The sequence below is a fragment of the Quercus robur genome, chromosome 12 (genome assembly GCF_932294415.1).
Source record: "Quercus robur chromosome 12, dhQueRobu3.1, whole genome shotgun sequence".
Classification (NCBI taxonomy): domain Eukaryota; kingdom Viridiplantae; phylum Streptophyta; class Magnoliopsida; order Fagales; family Fagaceae; genus Quercus; species Quercus robur.
This window is the reverse complement of record NC_065545.1, coordinates 20,094,373-20,116,562: the sequence shown is the minus strand read 5'-3', so window position 1 is coordinate 20,116,562 and position 22,190 is coordinate 20,094,373. Positions and strand designations below refer to the sequence as shown.

The 22,190-nt window shown below is 33.6% G+C and overlaps 2 protein-coding genes and 2 pseudogenes across 5 annotated transcripts; 1 reads left to right on the top strand and 3 right to left on the bottom strand.

Annotated features, from left to right (window-relative positions):
- The first annotated feature begins 225 nt into the window (after positions 1 to 225).
- LOC126708264 (receptor protein-tyrosine kinase CEPR1-like) lies at positions 226 to 5,188 on the top strand (annotated as a pseudogene).
- Positions 5,189 to 6,728: 1,540 nt separating this feature from the next.
- On the bottom strand, positions 6,729 to 9,741 carry LOC126709106 (uncharacterized). The gene is made up of 6 exons (XM_050409200.1): positions 9,577 to 9,741; positions 9,274 to 9,486; positions 8,266 to 8,577; positions 7,740 to 7,901; positions 7,143 to 7,226; positions 6,729 to 7,067 (listed from the first exon to the last, which is right to left on the bottom strand). Exons 1-6 carry the CDS (start codon positions 9,604 to 9,606, stop codon positions 6,960 to 6,962), a joined length of 909 nt encoding a protein of 302 aa, XP_050265157.1. The 5' UTR covers positions 9,607 to 9,741; the 3' UTR covers positions 6,729 to 6,959.
- A 4,476-nt stretch (positions 9,742 to 14,217) lies between these two features.
- LOC126708263 (uncharacterized) lies at positions 14,218 to 16,001 on the bottom strand (annotated as a pseudogene).
- LOC126709105 (uncharacterized) lies at positions 14,970 to 20,765 on the bottom strand. Of its 4 annotated transcripts, none has more exons than XM_050409198.1 (7): positions 20,623 to 20,765; positions 20,343 to 20,543; positions 19,312 to 19,623; positions 18,284 to 18,445; positions 17,368 to 17,723; positions 16,917 to 17,258; positions 14,970 to 15,971 (listed from the first exon to the last, which is right to left on the bottom strand). In XM_050409198.1, the coding sequence occupies exons 1-5, from the start codon at positions 20,722 to 20,724 to the stop codon at positions 17,445 to 17,447; spliced, it is 1,056 nt and encodes a 351-aa protein (XP_050265155.1). In that variant the 5' UTR covers positions 20,725 to 20,765; the 3' UTR covers positions 14,970 to 15,971; positions 16,917 to 17,258; positions 17,368 to 17,444. The 4 variants fall into 4 exon arrangements, with proteins under 4 accessions (XP_050265155.1, XP_050265156.1, XP_050265152.1 ...); XM_050409199.1 differs by having other exon boundaries at positions 16,917 to 17,552; positions 17,640 to 17,723; XM_050409195.1 differs by having other exon boundaries at positions 16,917 to 17,723.
- Positions 20,766 to 22,190: the final 1,425 nt, after the last annotated feature.

The following is a 22,190-nucleotide window of genomic DNA, read 5'->3' as shown; positions in this document are numbered from 1 at the left end:
AACCATGGCCTCCATCTTTGGCTCATCAAGTGTAAGGGTAGTATTCTCAAGAATTCCAGCTCCTCCATGCATGTCGCTCTCATTCCAAGAATCTCCTATAATATCCCACATCTTTGTTGCTATATTTGCGCACTACTCATTGCGCCTTGACAAGAGTCAAAGATTAGAATGCAAATATACCAAATCCTCAGCGCATGCAGGAGCCATTTTGTTTCTTTTTAAAGAATGAATGAATTTGTATGTGCTCCAATTCCTCTCAGCACACGAGGATGAACAAGGTTGTCCAAGAAGTTTAAGGGCAAGGGTTTGAAGAGTTGGAAACGAGGAGCCATGGTATTACCACCAAACTAAAGGTTGTAAGGCCCACCTATCTGTCAAGGCATCTAGTGAAGGAAACCTTCCTCCTGAAAATACAGCAAACTCAACTTTCATCACCCTTAAGTCATTCTCATCTTCAAAGTATCAATCCAAACACTTGCTCCTTTCCATAGAAATTTCATGATCCCGATGTGGAGAGATGCGTTTTGGATTCTCCGAAAGCCATTCAATGGAGCAATACCTAGTAAAAAACAAATATAGATGAAACGTGTGTTTTACTAGAAGGGGGAACTAAGGAAAATAGAAAATAAATGTACTTACTTAGGATTTAAGGAATGAGTCAAGCAAGGTAGTGGTGTACAATTTTTAGTCCATTGATCAATGAGTATATCATACACCACATCCCAAAATGAGCTATACTCATCATCTTCCAAGCCTTCGTGCCGATATATTGCTACCTTCACCTTCTCTATCATTGAATCCCACATTTCATACACAAGATGAAGACAAGACTTATCTGTGTCGGCTACTCGTAGCATATCATAAATAGGTGCTGTGAATTCAAGGATATAATCAATAGTATCCCACCAAAGATCACTTAGAATCATATCTTTCACCTTTTAAGCTCTTTTCCAACATCATCCTCCCTATAAAAAGCCCATTGGTCACCAATAGCCATGGTTTGAAAGCAACTTTTTATCAACTTCAACCTTTTCAGCATTACAACAACCGAAGCAAATCTAGTATCAGCAACCTTTTCAGCATTCTCAAGGCATTGTATCCAAGAGGAACATAACCCTGAATGCTATGGGTAGCAGCATATGCATAGGAACTATGATAATATGAGTTCCTTGCAAAGTTAAACGGAAGCCCACCGGTGTAAAACGTCCTAGCAATTCTACTATCCAATTCATGTCTAGCATTATTCTGGAATGCTCTCTCCAAATGAGAATTCACAGTCACCTTCCTCCTCTTACCATCAACTGAATTTGTACTATCACTCCCTTCCTGTCTCCAAAATGAGGGAATAGGTATAGGCCCACGGCCTAGGGGAGGTGGGGGTAAGGGAATTTGACTTCTCCATTCTCTCTCTAACTTATCATTCTCAACTTAATCATGCATTCGTTGCATTTTCAACCTATGGCTCGGTGTCACCTTAGGGCGTGCTTTAATACCTTTATTAGGAATTTTTAATAAATGAGCCTTAACCCTAGAATAGGATCCCAAAAAAACTACGCCACAATAGTTGCACTTAAAGTGTGTGTTTCCACCTGATTTAACAGTAGAACCAGGTAGTTTTTCTACTTTATTCACATACTGCCAAAGAGGAGCTTCATCATTTGGAACTTCTTGATTAGATGAAGGTGAAGTTTCTATGCTAGTAACTTCATCCATTGCAAATTCAATAGATTTAATTTAACCTACAAATAATAACTATTAACTAAATAATAAATCAAACCCAAGTCACAACATTACAGCTTATATAAAAATAAAAAAATTAGATCACAGATTCACAATGAGTAATAGTTAGAGGCTTAGAGCATGTAAGAGTATAATGAGCATAATATATACAAATTATTAACCAAAAAAATTCACACAAGCACAAGCAAATCACCAAAGAAAACATATTTCAGAAAAAAAAATTATGAAACTTTTCAAAGAAACAAAAAATCAATAAGCATAATCAACAACACAAAAACTCGAACATTGCTAATTTATTATAAAAAATTAAAATTAAAAAAAAATTGCTAAATGGGTTTCTCATAAAAAAACATTTTGAATCGATAACTGTTACACATATCGGAGATTTAGCTGAGAAAGCAAAGTGTAAAAGAGAATGAGCTAAAGAAATTACCAGAGATAGTTTAGGGGAAACGGAGAGCAGAGAGCCAAGAGGGGAGACGAAGCATAGAGAGTGAGAGAGAGCTAAAGATTGAAGTGAAGAATGGTGCGTTTTAACTGAGATAGTTTAGGGTTTAGTTCAAACGGTGCGTTTTGCACCTTTTTTTTTTTTTTTTTTTTAATAATTTCAGCCTGAATCAAGCAGTTTGGTGTGTTTCGGCAATTTCGCCCAATACGAACCGATTCGACCCGAGTTGGCGCTGAGTCCACACAAGTTGCTAAAAAAAAATTTAAAAAAAAACTGCACATGGCACCGACGCGCAGGTAGTGGCGTCCCTGCCGCGTTGAACACAGGTGCAACGGCCGTTTTGCTGCATCCGTCCATCCTAGCTCATCAGTATACAATACTTGCACTGAAGTTATATTTTCTATATAAGTTAGTGGATATATGGATTGAGATTTGGTAGCTATTGCACCATGCAAAACCACTTTTGACCGCTTTTGATGGAAAAAGATGAAAAGTTCAAAAAGTTATTTTTAATATCAACCAATTGGATAAAAAATTTAAATTTTTAATATTTTTATCACTTTACCTTTACCTTCTTGATTCTTTTCTTCTACAAATGATGTAATAACTAAGGGCTATTGCACCTTATCTGAATCCGTTAGTGGAGAAGCTTCATAGACACCTCTTTCTCTTTCTTTCTTGCTTTATATTGCTCTCAGCACTATTGCACAGAATTGCTTTTTTCATCATATATGCTCTTATTATTGTTGCACTCAATAATCCCTACAATCATTCCACTTATCATGAGTAGTATTTATTACACATACTAATCCACACGCTCTTATGTTCACATACCAGAAATAAACCGAAATTGTGATTTCAAGTCATGATTTGTGGATTAGGGTATGTTTAACTACATTTTCCCTTCCACTCATATACTTCTCTTCCTCACCTCCTTGCAACAACCACCATAACAGCCTCTCAACCTCCCTAGTTCTCTCCTCTCTTACTCTCTCAAATGGCTCCTTAGTCTATTATCTTCCTTATTTTTGAGTTGGTATTACTATTATCACTCTCCTATCTCTCTCAAGCAATCAATAATAACCAGCAGTCTTAGTTTTTCACCCTTATGAAAGAGTCTGTCTCAGGGAAACCCTTGGCTGAGTGGAATGTCTCAGCTGAAGGAAAGCCACACTGCAACTTCAGTGGAGTTAGCTGTGATGATTAAGGCTATGTTGTCAAGATTGATGTCACTGATTGGGCACTTTTTGGTCACTTCCCAGCAGATGTATGCTCTTACTTGCCAAAGTTGCGTGTACTCCGTTTCAGCAACGACGGATTCATTGGCAGCTCTCCTAATAGCCTCGTCAACTGCTTGGTCTTAGAAGAGCTATTATCATGAAAAACGTGAATCAAGCTGGACCACTCCCTGATTTTCACCCTTGAAATTTTTAAAAACACTCGATTTGTCAGAGAACCGTTTTGGGGGTAACTTCCCCCATCTCAGTAACTAACCTTACCAATCTTGAGGTGCTTAACTTCAACGAAAACGAGGGCTTCAACTTCTGGCAACTTCCCAAGAATATTTCTTCAAGGCTGAAAAAGCTCAAACGTATGATCTTGTCAGCATCCACGTTGCAAGGTCCAATCCCTGCAACAATAGGAGACATGACATCCCTTGTTGATCTTGAATTTAGTGGAAATTACCTTGTGGGTCAAATTCCAAAAGAGATTGGATTGTTGAAGAACTTGCAACATCTTGAGCTTTACCACAACCTACTTAATGGAAACATGCCAGAGGAGATTGGAAATCTGACTGAGCTCATAGACTTGGACATGTCAGTGAATTGGTTAATGGGCAAGATCCCCGAATCCATTTGTCACCTTCCAAAGCTCCAAGTCTTGCAGCATTACAACAACAGCCTTGGAGGAGAAATCCCAGGTGTGATTGCAAACTCAACAACCTTAAGTAACTTCTTTGTCACTTTATGACAATTTTCTGACAGGTGAAGTTCCACAAAATCTGGGACAATCATCATCTATGGTTGTTCTAGACCTGTCAGAAAACAATCTTAGAGGTCCTTTGCCAGCGGAGGTTTGCAAGGGAGGTCAATTGCTTTACCTTCTTGTCCTTCAAAATATGTTCTCTGGAAATTTGCCTGATAGTTACACAAAATGTGAGTCTGTTTTACGGTTTGGAGTTAGTTAATAACCTTTTAGAGGGGTCTATGCCTCAAGGACTTTTAAGTCTTCCCCATACTTCACTCATTGACTTGGCTTACAATAATTTTACTGCTCCTCTACCTATTACAATTGAATATCCCAGAAACTTGTCACAACTGTATGTACAAGTAAACTGGACTTCAGGTTTTATACCTCCTAGTATCTCTCGAGCATCCAACCTGATAAAACTAGATCTTAGTAATAATCTCCTGTCTGGCCCAATACCTTCTGAAATTGGCTATTTGGAAAAGCTAAATTTACTGCTGTTACGAGGCAACAAGCTCAATTCTTCTATCCCAAGTTCACTTTCTATGCTAAAATCTCTCAATGTTCTTGATCTCTCCAACAACCTCTCGACTGGAAGCATCCCAGAAAGCCTATCTGAATTGTTACATAACTCCATCTACTTATCAAACTATTTCCTTTCTGGTCCAATTGTTACCCCATTTGTCCACAAATACCAAACTCCATCAAGGTAATTGGGGTTCCAAAATTTGCAATTTGGGGTTCAAGATGATTTTCTGCCATCCGGCCCATCCCCGTCATTGTGATTGCTGTAACATGGAGCATTACTGTGTAGTGGATGAGACTTGAGGTTAAAGTAAAATTATCAGCTAGAGCCACATGTAGCATTTTATGCTTGTAACTTGAGAATGAAACTTAATGTAAGAAAAAAGAAAGTGATGGGTCGGGAACAGCTTTAGTATTTGAGTTTGTTAGGGTCAGATCAGAGATCATATTAATTGTTGGCTAATTAAAACTCTTTCATGTACTTGATTTGTAAGTTTTGAGTGTCTAGATAGTGGTTGAACTTGAATTATGATGTTCTTATTCAAATTAAGTTGAATTGGAAATAATTGATTTCTTTGAAACAAGGTCTAGCAAAAGACGAAAGCTTTTTTTTTTTTTTTAATGAAAGAGACAAAAGTAAAAATTAAAAAACACGGAATCAAGAATATATATAACATATATTCCTCAAAATATATATATATATATATATATATATAACATAATAATAACTCTCCACTTAAGTTAGAGGAAAATAATTATTTATTTGTCCAACTACTCAAGCAACATGTTCATATTTTATTACTATTATTTTAACTTTAATAATTTGTGTTTCCTCTTTTTAATGACTTGTAAAATAGTTGAAGTTGATTTTCTTAAACATACATATATAAACCATAAGATAATTTATTGCAAAATATTTTAAAATGCACCGCACATTACACGGAACATTTGCTAGTTATTCAATAAATGAGGACAAGTAATACAATTAAACTTAATATATATTCAAATTTCATAAATAAAAAATAGGTCTCAAAAATATCAAAATAAACCAAACTAACAAATATAAACTAAGCTTTAAAATCCAAAATAATAAATTTAAATTACACATTTTTTAAACTATTACTAGTGTTGGTTGAGTCAAGTTATTCTGGTTAAAATTTTATCAACTTGAATCTGACTCAACCTAAGTTCAAAAAAATTTAGAACCAACCTATCAATCCTGGAAAAATCAACCCATGGTGTCTAGTTGATGGGTTGAATGCACAAACCTTACACGGAATCCCCTCGTGCATTATTGTAAAGTGAAAGAGTTAGTCTTCCCATTATTATTCATGGAATTATACATGTATTGCACTTGTGACATAATTTAGGAATCCTATAACGCCTTAAATCTTCAAGTAGTGGCTCTCTATGACAAAAAAGAACACAGAAACCAGCAAAGTGAAAAGGAAGCAAGTCAGTACCCTATTAATTTAACTTTAAATTAAAGATAATAATTTTGAAAACCTATATTCTTTTAGGAAAATATTGAAGTTATTACCAATTTTAATACAATAGACTTACAAAATGAGGTTGTGTAAAATATATGAAACCTTTCAAGAGTAAAAATTGATTTTCTATATTCTTAGTAGCTTAAAAAAAAAAAAAAAAAAAAAAAAAAAAAAAAAAAAAAAAAACAAACAACAAAAACAAAATTCTTATCTTCATAATCCTTCAAATGTGACAAAGGAAATTATGATAAGATCATCATATTTTAATAAACGTAATTTTAAATTCCTCAAATAACCAAACATATGCAAAACCACAATCATTAAAAGTTTGACATATTCAACTATATGCCTTTTTTCATCTTGGATCCCTTTAGGTAGTTTTTTGTTTCCAAGATCTCAAACAATGGAGTGCAAAGTTTCACCCTTTTCTTTTCTTTTCTTTTCTTTTTTGAGAAACAAGTTTCCCCCTTTTCAAAGTAAGAATTTGACAATTTTAAGAAGGCATTATAGAGTAACATGAAGCTGTATTGAAAAGAGAAAACTTGCCTTGACAAAAATTGTTATGTGGAATAGTTATTGAAAGTTTCTCTTAATGGATAAAAAATATCACCTTACAACGTATACACACCCTTGCAAATACAATTTCACAGAGTAGGATTATAACAAGACCTTGAATCAGCTATAGAATTTGAAATTCCTACCCTAGCTCCAAGGGATTCTTCCACCCAATAATAGTCATTATTTCAATTGAAAATATACATGCAATATGGAGTTTTAACTTCAAATGTCTAAACTAAAAGAGACCCTTCCATGATGGTAACAGCTTTTCCTCGCAGTAGTACTCTCTGGTTTTGTTCGTCTAGATGAATGTTTAGTACTCCGCTTCTAGCTGATGCCTGGAAACATTGTAAATTAATATGACAAACACAAAAATACAATTATGAGTTTGCGATAGACATGGTGAAAAATACCTGATATGCAACAAGATCACACTTCCCCAGTTTTTTGCCCCAGTATGGTGCTAGTGTACAATGTGCACTCCCACAAACAGGATCCTGAAACACAAGTAGTATACCTTTATTGATATCACAAACTCACCTATTTGGTACTGCATACCTAGTATCATCAAAGTGCTAACGATCAAAGAACTTGGGACCTTACTAGAAAATGTCAAGTAGGTTTTGGGTTCCAAATAATTGAAATGTTATTGAATTATCAAACAATAAATATAACTCATATAAGAACTAGTAAGCTATCCAATGTATGAAGCATATATTCTTTAAATGCTGGCTGTAAAGATAATGAAGTTAAATAACATATCTTGCTTGTTTATGGCAATAGCATTATCATCATAATTCCATTCTGTAGGCAATGATTTACATTAAAAATTATTGAACTTACAAAAGTCCCTTCCACAACCTTTTGAATTATGAATCTCAAGTGATCATGCTAACAAAATTATAAATACACTATTAACACAGTAAAGAGATGCAATAGATATTTAGCTATAACGTCATGCACTTCACAAACATTGCAATTGGTTGAGACCAAAGACTGACAAATTTTACCTCATTGATCCCAAGTTTTGGCCAAAAGATCCGACTGTAAAAATCAAACCCAGATCCTGAGGGAGCAGCCCCTGAAACAATTATCCCCAGTCCAGGACATTTACGTATAGCATCAAACTCTGGCTGTATTTCAATTACACTTTCTCCTGATGGGAGTACAACCTGCAAAATTGATAAGCTTGACTCTTTAAGTACTTAGAAAGTAGTCATGAATCAGTAAAAAATATGATGTTGCTCCATTAAGAATCATTTTAAAACACAAGGATTAGAACAAATATATTAACCAACCACACATCTAAGTCCAATGATTCGAGCAAGAAAGTCATGATTCTCACTTACCGATGAGACACCAACTCATTCATGCATGTCATTTATTTTAAGCAAAGATTAATCTTTTGAAAGTTTTGCAATGCATATGTACAACAACAACAAAGCCTCCCAAAAGATAATGGACTAAAGATAATTACGATACTAACAAATGTATAGAAGAAAAAGAAAACAATTATAAATTGGAATAGAGCATTACAAAGAGGGCATCTGAAGTAGTAATTTTCTTTATATCAATCACAGAAGCACCATTCAAGGCACTGGAAATTGATGAAACTTCTGCAGAATTGACATCAATTGCTGGAACAGTAGGAAAATTCAATTCAATAAGAAAGCACTCTTGCGCTTCACCATTCTGAATATCTGAACTATCAGATGCCTTAATTTCAAGGAACTTCTTAGCAGTTAGAATTCCGGATAGTGTGACAAACTCAATAATATTGGAATTCACCAAACCAGATGAAAACAATGTATGTGCAGCTGCCAATGTAGCATGGCCACAAAGCTCAACCTGCCAAAAAGGCATCCAATATAATTATTAATAATCACTTCTGATCAAGAATTTGCTAACACTTACCTACAAGATCAAGACACACCAATTAGAATCCAAACTATGGCAATAATCGTATTATATCACAATAAATCGTATAGCAAAACACTTACATGCAATTAGATCATGGTGTGATGCTCAATTTTATAAGTACACAACCATAAATACAACAAGGTATATCTAATCCTATAATAATTGAATCTAACTGTGATAATGCACTTAAATCACATTCAAGTAAAATCATACTCTCTATCACAATTTTTAAAGAAAAAAAAAAAAGTATAATAAACCATTTATCATTATTTAGCCCTTATTCTAGCATTCTACCTCGTTTGATCTAGACATTCTCTAAATAAGTAATAAGTGAGGCAAAATATGTAGAATTGTCCAATACACTATTATAATTGTTATTATAATTCTAACACTTCTGCTTACAAGTGACTTAGACTCCATCTTAATGATTCACCATAAGAAAATTATAAAACAAGATAAATTACTACTTTTTTTTAAAAGGATGTATTATTCTAAAGATCTAAAATTAAAATAATTTAGATGAACTAAGAACACCCCACTAAGGCAAATATTAAAATTCAAAGGGTAGCACTTAGAAACAAATACTTTTTTTTAAAGAGTGGAAGTGAAATTAAGAAGTGACACCTCAGCTACAGGAGTGAACCATCTGATATGGAACCTAGGATTGGGTGACTTAAGAGAGTCGGATCCTGTGTCAGTGAGGCGAGTCAAGTAACAAGTCATGGAGATGTTGAACTCAGCTGCCACAGCTTGCAGCCATTGCTCATCTCTCTCTTCCTCTAATAAACACACTGCTGCTGGGTTCCCCTTGAAAGGTGAGTCAGTAAACGCGTCCACCTGCCAAGTCCCACTACAAACTCAGAATCCTATTCATAAATATATAAGACATACATACATATTACACAGATAGAGAGAACTGAGAAGTACCACATAGTACTTGACAGGTTTCTTTGCCATGTTCCTGTGATGTGACAGAATTTCAGAGGAAGTGAAAATGAAGTTGAGTTGTAGGTTTTGTCTTTCTTGTCTTTTCAGAAGTCCAGAACAGAGATTGGTCAACACAGTCAGCTGGTTTGGTCTCAATTGACAGCTGCAATTTCTTTAGTAAATTGAAACACATGGTAATGTCAAATGGAATTTTTTTTCTAAATAGCAATAAATATTAAAAAATTTAGTTAATTGTCAAGTTTTAAAACAATGTTGAAAACTAGCATCTCGAGTGTCTAAAACTCGAGTTCCAAGATAAAAATCGAGTTTTTAAGCCTCGATTTGTATGTGGATGGGAAAAAATCAATCTGAAAATCGAGTTTTAAAGACTCGATTTCCACAAATTGAATAAAAACGCCGCTATAGGTATATAAAACGTCACTATAGGGCTTAAAAACGCCACTATAGGACTCCCTAAACCTATACTTAAAAAAATTTTTTGCATAAAAACGCCACTATAGAGATTTAAAACGTCACTGTAAGACTTAAAAACGCCACTATAGGTGAAATTTTTTTTGCATGAAACTCGAGTTTTAAAGACTCGAGATCTACGTGGCATTTTCACACTCGCCAAGCGAGTCTTTTGAACTTGAGTTCTAATAGGATCTCGAGTTTCTAAAACTTGAGATGCTATTTTCCTTTATTGTTTCAAACGTTGTCTAACTAACTATATACAATCCTTTTGCACTACTATTTTGCACATTACCTCTGTCAAATGTAATCGTCCTTTTTGTCTCAACCAAAAAATATATAATATATGACTAATAATACCGTAACAAATTATTTTACAATATTTTTATAAATTGGTTTTCATTTAAACCTACTATTAATATCACATTTTTATTTACTAATAATCACTCACCACATCAACAATTTATAAAATAATTTGTATCTCTAGCATTATTTAAAATATATATATTATTATTCTATGAACATAATTTATTGGGTAATTTTGTAAAGATGTCAAGAATTTATTCCCTAATTTGGATGAGGTCTCAAGCATTTAATTTTGTCAATTAAAATCCTGAAGTATGAAACTATGTTCATTTGAAACTCATGTTCATATTTGTTATTCATTAATAGTAGTAGTTATGAATTGAAAAATGAGAAATTATTGATAAAACTTTTTGTAAGGACAGAATTTGGTTCCTAAGTACAAAAGGTAAAAGGATCTAGGCCTAAAGAGTCCAATATAATAAATTTGTAAAGAGTGTGTTAGAAAACTAGGCTCTAATGAGTTGGGTAACAACTATAATGGATTCAAATGAGAATAAAGTAAAGATAGACTGGTTTTATCTAAAGAAAATCGCTTTCGGCACAATCGTCCTCACCACATTAGCAATTTGTAAAATAATTTGTATTTCTAGCATTATTTAAAATATATATATATTATTATTCTATGAACATAATTTATTGGGGAATTTTGTAAAGATGTCAAGAATTTATTCCCTAATTTGGATGAGGTCTCAAGCATTTAATTTTGTCAATTAAAATCCTGAAGTATGAAACTATGTCCATTTGAAACTCATGTTCATATTTGTTATTCATTAATAGTAGTAGTTATGCATTGAAAAATGAGAAATTATTGATAAAACTTTTTGTAAGGACAAAATTTGGTTCCTAAGCACAAAAGGTAAAAGGATCTAGGCCTAAAGAGTCCAATATAATAAATTTGTAGAGAGTAGGTTAGAAAACTAGGCTCTAATAAGTTGGGTAAGAACTATAATGGATTTAGATGACAATAAAGTAAAGATAGACTGGTTTTATTTAAAGAAAATCGCTCTTGGCACAATCGTCCTCACCACATCAGCAGTTTGTAAAATAATTTGTATCTCTAGCATTATTTAAAAAATATATATTATTATTATTCTATGAACATAATTTATTGGGGAATTTTGTAAATATGTCAAGAATTTATTCCCTAATTTGGATGAGGTCTCAAGTATTTAATTTTGTCAATTAAAATCCCGAAGTATGAAACTATGTCCATTTGAAACTCATGTTCATATTTGTTATTCATTAATAGTAGTAGTTATGCATTGAAAAATGAGAAATTATTGATAAAGCTTTTTGTAAGGACAGAATTTGGTTCCTAAGCACAAAAGGTAAAAGGATCTAGGCCTAAAGAATTCAATACAATGAATTTGTAGAGAGTGGGTTAGAAAACTAGGCTCTAATAAGTTGGGTAACAACTATAATGGATTCAGATGACAATAAAATAAAGATAGATTGGTTTTATCTAAAGAAAATTGTCCTCGACACAATCCGAGAAGATCAGTTTTTGTATATATCTCTTGAATTTGATTACAAGCACAGTTTTTGTCGCTACAGTGTTTTTTTTTTTTTTTTTTTTTTTTTTTTCTTAATTCTCTAATCCCTTTCCCTCATGATCTTTTTTCTATTTTATACTATCTTCTTTCTTCCATCTCCACCTTCCACATGTAGATTAGATTGTTGGTATTGATCCTTGTCCCATCACCACCTTGTTAAAGTCTTTAGGAGTAGCTGTAAGGCTGAAAATTACTGTTCAGGTATCACTTCCTCATTAATGTGGCCAGAGAGTTAGTTACAGAGTATTCAATATGGTGATAGCAGCTTTCTCTTAGATATATCATACATTTCATTTGTCCTGTGCTTTCATGATGTATATCCTTATCAATAGAATCTCCTAGAACGTTGTTTCTAAATAACAGACCGCACCTTCTGACCTTTACTTTGCTCAGCCGAGGAAGCATCCCTTCTCGAACCACCTTCTTGGACCATCATGACTAGACCCCTTTCTTTACTCATTAATGCCGACTTCCATAATAACGTTTACCCATCCTCAGCTTACTAGGCGTCCTCGGACTGAGCCCCCAGCCCAATATATACTGTTGGGCCTATCATCCCTACTCACATAATCAGTTTTTTTGACAATTAATTTCTCGCTAGAAGTGAAACTTTCTTTTTTTCAATTGGATCTTTCTCTCTCTACCCTTTCTATCAAGCCAAATTGATTTATGAAAATTCTAAGGTTTTTTTTTTTTTTTTTTTGAGAGAGATGAAAAGTCTAAGGTGAAACTCAAAGTTCAATGTTTGATTTTTGCTGATTTTTCACTTTTCTCTATTCCATTACTATCCAAAATAACAAAAACAAATAACAAAAAAAAGTTTCAAATTAAAAAATTTTTATAAGTTTGAAAACTCATTTGACAAAATTAAGAACCTAAGACATATTTTGAAGTTGCGCATAAACTTGGGGCCTTTTATGTAATTTTCTATAATTTTTTCACAATTTATTATTAGTATAATATCATATTTATTTGACTATCATTAACACCAATTATAAGTTAATAACATGTTATTCATTATAAGTTTTTATATATATATATATATATATATATGCTTTCTCTATTTCATTTTGGAATGCACAAAAATATGGTCAAATTAACAAAAAGATAAAAAGGAAAGAAAGAACTAAATTTAAAACAAGACGAGAAGGTATTTTATGAAACAGTCTCATGAGATAATTTTACTAGCAAGACCCGTTATAAACCAACCCTATCCATCTACCAGCAAATACCCCACATCCTTTTCACTAAGAATCACAGATTGCAACTCTTAAACAAATAAAACAGTCACAGACTCTACAGATTCTTAGTCCCAAAGCTGCTTTTGACAGCAAATCATTGGTTCCACTACTACCATCCTTGCAATTCCACAAATCTGCTATCCTACCATCCCTCAATCCCCCATATCTCCCCATTACTGTCCTTCCCATACACTTACTGAGACACCCTCCATCCTCTTCATTTGCTACTTCAAACTCATAATCCAGGTTCTTCAAAATCTTTACCTCCCATCACCTTAACATCCAGCTCCTGACTTCTTTTCACCAAAACAACTCAACCACATAGTAACCATCACCAGAGTATCTTTCCCCAGGGCATAACAGCCAACACATCCCAAACTTACAAAGCCACTCTATTCCAACTCATAATCACCATCTTCTTATCATAATAAACCTCAGCCCAAAAAAACTCAGCAAAAATACAACATACCATAAACGTCCCACTACATATACACATCCCAAGCTCCTAAAAAAGAGACCTCATCCATCAATTTTTCAGACACTAACCGAAAAAACCAAAATTTCACCATGGCAGAACAAGTTGAAGAGATGGAGTCACTGCTACAACAAACTGAAGCCTCAGTTGCAGTGAGGAATGCATAGTGCTGCACTCAAAGCCAGGAGACATCAAAAAGGTTAATAATCAAAAATTGATGGGCAATATCATCAGTGATATAGTTGCTAACAAAGGCAAGACTATAACCACAATGGGAGAAAATGTTTTCCTAATCCATTTTGCCCCTGAAACAGACAAATGAAGAATTATGTCTTCAGTCTGCGGGAATATAGATGGTAGCCACCTAGTTCTCTTAACAGTTGGGGAAAAAATTAGGTTGTTCTAAAAATTCAAATCTTACTGCAAACTCTCTAGCTAGTTGGGCTTTTCTAGTAATTTTAATGGAACACCCTCCATCTCCTTTATCCCTCATTTTTTTTCGGGTATATCTGATGGAGATGAGTCACATTCCCCATGTTGTGGAATACTACTTCTTATTTATACATCAAAAAGAAAGACCTTAAATCAGCAATCGAAACTGAAATTTCAACTCCAGCTCCAGGGAATACTTCTTCCCAGAAATAGTCATTTATTTCAATTGTAAAAGACATGCAATACGGAATTTCACTCCAAATGTCTAAACTAAAAGAGACCCTTCCATGACAGTAACAGCTTTTCCTCGCAGCAGCACTCTCTGGTTTTGCTCATCTAGATGAATGTTTAATACTCCACTTCTAGGTGATGCCTGAACAAAGTAAATACTGTAAATTAATATGATGAAGACAACAATTACAATGATGAGTTTGCATGCACTAGGGATTTTGAGAATACCGCAAATGCAACAAAATCACATTTCCCAAGTTTTTTGCTCCAGTATGGTGCTAGGGCACAATGTGCACTCCCACAAACCGGATCCTGAAAGACAAGTGATATATATTTATTGCTTAAATCCCACTAGTTTTCACTTCAGTTGTAGATAAATTATTGGAGGAGAGCTTTTGTCCCCACTTTGATACTGCATATCTAGCATCATCCAAAGTACTAATGATCAAAGAACTTGGGACCTTACGGGGAAAAAGTCTAGTGGATGTTATGCAGATCTTTTGGGTTCCAAATAAGTAAGAAATGTCACTGAATCGTCAAAAGATAGACATAAGAACTAGTAAGCTATCCAATGTATGAAGCATTTATTCTTTAACATGGTGAAATTAGAGGGAGGAAAAGAACTGTAAGTAAAGATAATGAGTTTAAATAACATCTCTTGTTTATTTTCAGCAAGAGCATCATACAGACGATGATAATTCATAAAACATTATTGACCTTGTAGTAAAAAGACCCCTCCACAACTTCTTGAATCATACATAAAAATATATTATTAACGTAGTATAACATCATGCACTTCACAAACATTGCAAATGGTTGAGACCAAGGGCTGAAATATTTTAGCTCATTGACACCCAATTTTGGGGCAAAGAATCGATTGTAAAAATCAAACCCAGACCCTGAGGGAGCAGCCCCTGAAACAATGATTCCCTTTCCGGGACATTTACATATAGCATCAAACTCTGGCCGTGTTTCAACCACACTTTCTCCTGATGGGAGCACAACCTGCAAAATTGATAAGCTTGACTCCTGAGTACTTATGAAGTAGTCATAAATCAGTAGAAAATATGGCATTGCTCCATAAGGAATCATTTAAAAATACAAGGAATGGTACAAATATTCCAACCAACCATGCATCTGTGTCCAAAGATTTGAGCAAGAAAACCATGAATGAGACACCAAATTGTTCATGTCATTCATTTTAGGCAAACATTAAGTTTTTGAAAGTTTCACAATGAATATTTCACTAAAGATAATTAAGATACTAAGGTATTGAAGAAAAATAAAATAAATATAAACTGGATTAGAACATTACAAAGAGGGCATCTAAACTAGAAGTTTTCTTTATATCAATCACAGAAGCACCATTCAAGGCACTAGAAATTGACGAATTTCTTCAGAATTGAAATCGATTGTTGGAACAGTTGGAAAATCCAATTCAATCAGAAAGCACTCTTGTGATTCACCATTCTGAATATCTGAACTACTAGATGCCTTGGTTTCCTGAAACTTTTTAGCAGTTAAAATTCCGGATAGTGTGACAAACTCAATAATGTTGGAATTCACCAAACCAGATGAAAACAATGCATGTGCAGCAGCCAATGTAGCATGGCCACAAAGCTCAACCTGGCAAAAAGGAAATCCAATGTATATTATTTATTACTTCTGATCAAGTATTCACTACCACTTAGTATATCATAAACACCTCAATTAGCTAAAGATTAAGACACACACCAATTAGAACCCAAAGCACAGAACTAATTGTATCATATGACTATAAACCAAAACAAAACACTTGCATGCAGTTAGATTATGGTATGATCAATGATGTTCATTTTTATAAGTAAACAAACAATCATAAACACAACAAGGTCTATTAATCCTATAATTGAATTTAACTTTGATAATGCACTTAAAAGTTAAATCACATTCTAGTAAAATCATAATCCTTGTCACAAAATTTAAAGGACAAAAAAATTATAATAAACCATTTATCATCATTTAATCCTTATTCTAGCATTCTACCTCACTTGTGTGATCTAGACACCCTCTAATAAGTGAGGCCAAACACATAGAATTGCGCAATACACTATTATTCTAACACTCATGTGGCTCATACTCCACCTTAATATGTAGGGCCCATTACTTGAAATTCTAAAGACCAAAGAGTAATGATAAATATACAATTAATTTTTCTACATAAATCTTATAGACTAATGTGTTAGTAATCACAAAAAAGTAATCAATATATTATTTATCATATCTTTGAAGTGGCAACAATCTCATTCATCCCCACGTCAATAGCATTACCATTTTCCAATTGTAAAACATGATCAACTACTAAACAATATTAAAGCTTAAAAGCTAATAGGAAGTACCCAATTTAAAATTTTTAACTATTATTCTAATGATCTAAAATTAAAATATAATAAGATGAACTAAGAACACCCACAAAGGCAAATTATTAAAATTCAAAAGGTAGCACTTTGAAATTTTTTCTAATTTATTTATTTATTTTTTTTTTTTTTTTTTTTTTTTTTTTTAATTGGAAGTGAAATTAAGAAGTGAGACCTCAGCAACAGGAGTGAACCATCTGAGAGAGTTTTTAGAAGCAGTGAAAATGGAGTTGTTGTCACTTTTTTTTTAGATGTATATGTAACATTGGTCATCAACGCACATCAGCAGGTTGAGAAGGAATCTGGTGTTATAAGGTCACATGGCCTTTGGTGGATCTCACGCCTATGGGGTCCACAACTTATGTGTTATAGACTTGTGTATAGGGTCACATGAAGGAGAAGACAAAGATTACAATTAAGTTTCAACGCACTAGAGATAAGCAACAAAATCACACTTCCCCAGTTTTTTGCTCCAGTATGGAGTGAAGGCACAATTTGCACTCCCCGTAACGGGATCCTAAAAGAGAAGTGATAAGTAAGGAAACCCCACTAGTTCAATTTCAATTTTAGACAATAACAGAAAGAAGAGTTTTTTTTTTTTTTTTTTGAACTGAAAGAGGAGTTACTCTTTTTTTGGATCCCAGTCATAGGGGAATTATTTCATTGCAAAATACATGCAATATGGAGTTTTAACTCCAAATGTCTAAACTGATAGAGACCCTTCCATGACAGTAACAGCTTTTCCTCGCAGTAGCACTCTTTGGTTTTGTTCATCGAGATGAATGTTTACTACTCCACTTCTAGCTGAAGCCTGAACAGAATCACCAATGTCAATTAGTATGATGAAGACAACAACTACAATGATGAGTTTACATGCACTAAAGATAGGCAAGAATACCGCATATGCAACAAGATCACACTTCCCTAGCCTTTTGCTCCAGTACAATGCTAAGGCACAATTTGCACTCCCACAAACATGATCCTGAAAAGAAGTGAAACAGGAAAGTCGAAATCTCACTAGTTTCATTTCAGTTCTAGACAATTACAAGAAGGGGAGGTTCTTTTTTCTCATTTTATTTCTGCATTCTAGTGTCATCCAAGGTACAAAGTCATTACTTTATTAAAAAAATTAGATACAAGAATTACTCAGTTTTTCAACACATGAAGAAGCATCCTTTAACATGGCGACATTTGTTTGAGTAAAGGGTATTACTTAGGTCTGATAACATTCTATTCTACACAAGAGCCGTATTAAGTAAAGGGTATTACTTAGGTCTGATAACATCTCTCATTTGTTTGTTTTTTGCAATCAAATAATATTAATCAATTCATTATACAGGCTCTAATAAGTGCATTAAACTGTGTCAACCTTAAAGTCCCTCATGACTTGTTGAATCATGTATCCAAAGATGTTCAATGTTCATTCTAACATGATCAGAAACATGTTATTAATGCAATAAAGAGACCAAACAGAGATTGATAATATACCAAGTTCTTGAATAACATTACATTGTTTGAGACCAAATGCCAAACATATTTTACCTCATTGACCCGAAATTTTGGGCAAAAGAATCGATAGTAATAGTCAAATCCAGAATCTAGGGGAGCAGGCCCTGAAATAATTACCCCCCTTCCAGGACATTTACATATCAAATCAAACAGAGGTTGAAGTTCTACAACAGTTTCTCCAGATGAGAGTATTACCTGCAAAACATGATAAGCTTTTCAATGAATGAAACAACCAAGTGCTAGTTCCAAAATTATGGGATCGGTTATGATTCCTCAATAGACTAGTCAGGGTTTGATGAATTAGATACATCATTGAAATAAATAGAAATTTTCAATACAACTGAAACTTGCAGCTGAAGGGCTGCTACCACAGGAGCAGGATAAGCTTACAAAACACAAATGCTTACACATCAACTCCAAACATAAAAGGAGAAAAAACAACTAGACAACACATTACAGACCTTCAGCCATTCACTTTAACTATCACTTAGACCTTGGGGACACTAGAACAGATAGAGAAATTCCCCATTTTCCTCTAGCCTCAATTCTTGCTTTTACTTCTCTCTTAATGGATTGAATAATTCTTTATTCTATCTCTAAACCCCACCATGAAGGATAGCATTTTGTTGCCAAATGTGATGGATAGCAGCTGCCAAGGCTAATTTACATATCTCTGCTCTTATAGTTTTCCCATTCCAATGATTTTCCTCCCACAAAATCTTAGGAGAAACATGATAAGCATTACTTTAAGGTGCTTAATAAATATTCTAAAACCAGACAAAAAGATGCCATTTTTTCCTGTAAGATTCACTTAGACACACAACATTTAATAGACATACTACAACTTATTATACATCTAACCCAACAATTATGGCTGCAAATAAGAACGAGCCATGATTCCAATAGATCAACAAATCATACACAAGTTAGTACATATCATTCATTTTAAGTATATTTTATCGAAGATTTTTCAATGCACATATAACTACTATAGTTATGAACTTTGAAAGTTAAGTATGAAAGGAAAATTAAATCAAAGAGAAAATGTTAGGACACGTTACAATGAGATCATCTTCAGTTGCTGTTCTCTTTATATCAATCACAGAGGCACCATTCAGGGCTTTGGAAATGGGTGAAAACTCAGCAGAGTTGAAATCAATCATTGGGATGGTAGGAAAATCCAATTCAATAAGAAAACTCTCTTGTGACTCATGATTCTGAATATTCGAACCATCAATTGTTTGTATATCTGCAACCTTTCTAGCAGTTAATGTTCCAGATTTTGTGACAAACTCAATGACATCACAATTCAACAAACTAGAAGTGAAGAGTGTATGTGCAGCAGCCAGTGTAGCATGACCACATATCTTAACCTGCAAAAGCCCAGGTATCAATTATTCATTTGATCAACAATTCAATGCTAAATGACTTACAAGTAAATAAATAACGGCAAGATGTTCAATTTTGAAAGAAAATAAGCAATGTTAAGTACATTTAAAAGTAATTAATACTTGTATGAAATTTAAGTGATAAGCAATCTTAACTCAAACTCATTGTTAGAAATGGCAAGACATAGCTCTAAATACAATGTTGGAATAATTAAAAAATTAAGAAAGAGCATAAAGAATTCAAGTGGCACAAAAGATCTAAATACTTGTACTTTCATTTCCATACATGACTGAGGAAGCAAAAAACTCTCAAATAAGGAGATATATTTAGTTTAAGCATACTTAGCTAGTTAGCTGTTCTTGATAAAAATTTGGCGTCCCAAGTAATATAATTTTAAATTATAAATCCTATGAATTTTGAATTTCTTTATATTGTGATACGATTATTAACGAAAATTTGAGAGGAATGAGTATTTTTCCAACCCATTCCATTCTATTCCTCTCAATTTTGGAGAATAAAAATTTGAGGTGGTAAGAGGACGGAGAAGAATGAGTGTTCCTCTACTCATTTTATTCACTCCCACTTAAACTCTCAAATAAGGGAATAGACTTTCCATTTCCTCCATTAAAACTCTCAAATAAATATATCTCCTTTTCTATATATTATTGCTTCCTCAGTCATGTATGGAAATGAAAGTACATACCTCAGCAACAGGAGTGAACCATCTAAGACGGAACCGAGGATTGAGAGAGTTGGACTGAGTGAGGTGAGTCAAGTAACACGTGGTGGGGATGTTGAACTCGGCTGCCACCACTTGTAGCCACTCCTGGGTTCTCTGATCTTCCTCTAAGAAACACACCACTGCTGGGTTCCCCTTGAAAACTGAGTCAGTGAACGCGTCCACCTGCCAATACCAACTCAGACTTCCATTCATAAATAGATAACACATACATAAAAGATTATAACACACACACACAGAGTACCACATAGTACTTGACAGGTTTCATTGCCATGTTCCTGTGAGAGAATTCCTGATGCACTGAAAATGAATTTGTTTCTGTAAATATAAAATGGTCAACGGACATCAGAAAGCAAATTGAGGAAAGAATTGGATTTATAAGAAAAAACGAACTTGCCAACTTGGTGGCAGGGCCGGCCCTAGGCTTAGGCCAATTAGGCCTTTGCCTAGGCCCCCTTACTAGAGAAGACCCCAAATTTGGGGGGATTTATATATATATATATAGATATATATTTTTGGGAGATATTAAAATATTTTAGTTTATATTTTTTTTCACCATAAAGAAGGTTTAAAGAATTAAGTAACGTTAGACATAGAGATAAGACAATTTTAAACAAATAGGTCTTTACAAATAGATGTGTTACTAATCACAAGTAATTCAATTAGGAAAATGTTAAAAATACTATAAATTTTACTACATAACTTTTATTTATTTAATTATTTTTATACAAGATAAAAATTTTACTCTAGTCTAATCTAAGTGTATATATATGCGAAACTCTTTTCTAGAGACTTAAAACTTGGCCATTGCCCCCCACATCCCATAAGGTGTGTGGTGGTTTCCATAACTTTTATAATTTGATGTGACAATGAATATGATAGGTGAATTTCAACAAACTATTGAATGCATTTTTAAATGAATATTTGTGATTGGTGATATATCTTTGTAATTCTTATGTTGTAAATTTTATAATATTTCTAGTATTTTTGTAGCCTCATGTCATTGATCGCATTTATTACAACACCAGTTTGTAGTAAAATTTGTTATAATTTTAGCATTTTCTCCAAAAAAAAAATCATATTAAAAAGTAAAAAGAATGGATTTAAAAAAATATTATTATATAAATGCTAGTTAAATATTATTTAAGTGATAACATAAAGGCCCATTTAAAAATTTCACCTTAGGCCTCCGAAACGCTTGGGCCGGCCCTGCTTGGTGGTTTGTGTGTATATATATATTTAAAACTATTCCACTTCGTGTCCATATAAGACATTTTGGAAACCCCATAAACTAGATAGAATCTAACTAATTGACTACCTGTGGCTATGATTGTGAGCTGGTTGGTTTGTATGGGCAAAATTTGCCAAATAGTAACTTTTTAGAAAAAATTTTGCTATATAAGATGCGGATGAAACATTTTAGTAAGTTGGACTGTTTTTGAAACTCGAGTTCCAACCCATTCCCTCTTATTAGATGAAATCTGACATGGACCCAAAAAAAAAAAATGTGGAACTCGAGTCTAAAAAACTCGAGTTCCGTGTGAAAAATCTTGGAACTCGAGTTTCAGAGACTCAAGTTCCATTTTTTTTTTTTAAAAAAAAAAACAGTTTAATTAACTAAAATGTTTGACGCGCATATTATTCACCAAAAATTTTCTAAAATCAGTCTGAATAGCAAATTTTGCCGGTTTGTATGTATTCTCAAATCATATCACACGTGCAACATACATGAGTAAAGAGTAATGATGAAAAGGCTGTATTCGCTTCACTCCAAATGTACAAGGGGGTAAAGTGTAATATTGAAGAAATATC

Bases quoted from the DNA above. Each gene is read 5' to 3' on its own strand.
- LOC126709106 (XM_050409200.1), bottom strand. From the start codon at position 9,606: ATGGCAAAGAAACCTGTCAAGTACTATGTG. The intron at 8,578-9,273 runs GTGTCACTTCTT...CCTTTTTGGCAG, and splicing joins GGTTCACTCCTGTAGCTGAG to GTTGAGCTTTGTGGCCATGC. The intron at 7,068-7,142 runs GTATTTTTCACC...CAATGTTTCCAG, and splicing joins GTGATCTTGTTGCATATCAG to GCATCAGCTAGAAGCGGAGT.
- LOC126709105 (XM_050409195.1), bottom strand. From the start codon at position 20,724: ATGTCCGTTGACCATTTTATATTTACAGAAACAAATTCATTTTCAGTG. The intron at 18,446-19,311 runs GTAACGTGTCCT...CATGTTTTGCAG, and splicing joins CAACTGAAGATGATCTCATT to GTAATACTCTCATCTGGAGA. The intron at 17,724-18,283 runs GTAAAATATGTT...ACTTCTTTTCAG, and splicing joins CAAAATTTCGGGTCAATGAG to GATCATGTTTGTGGGAGTGC.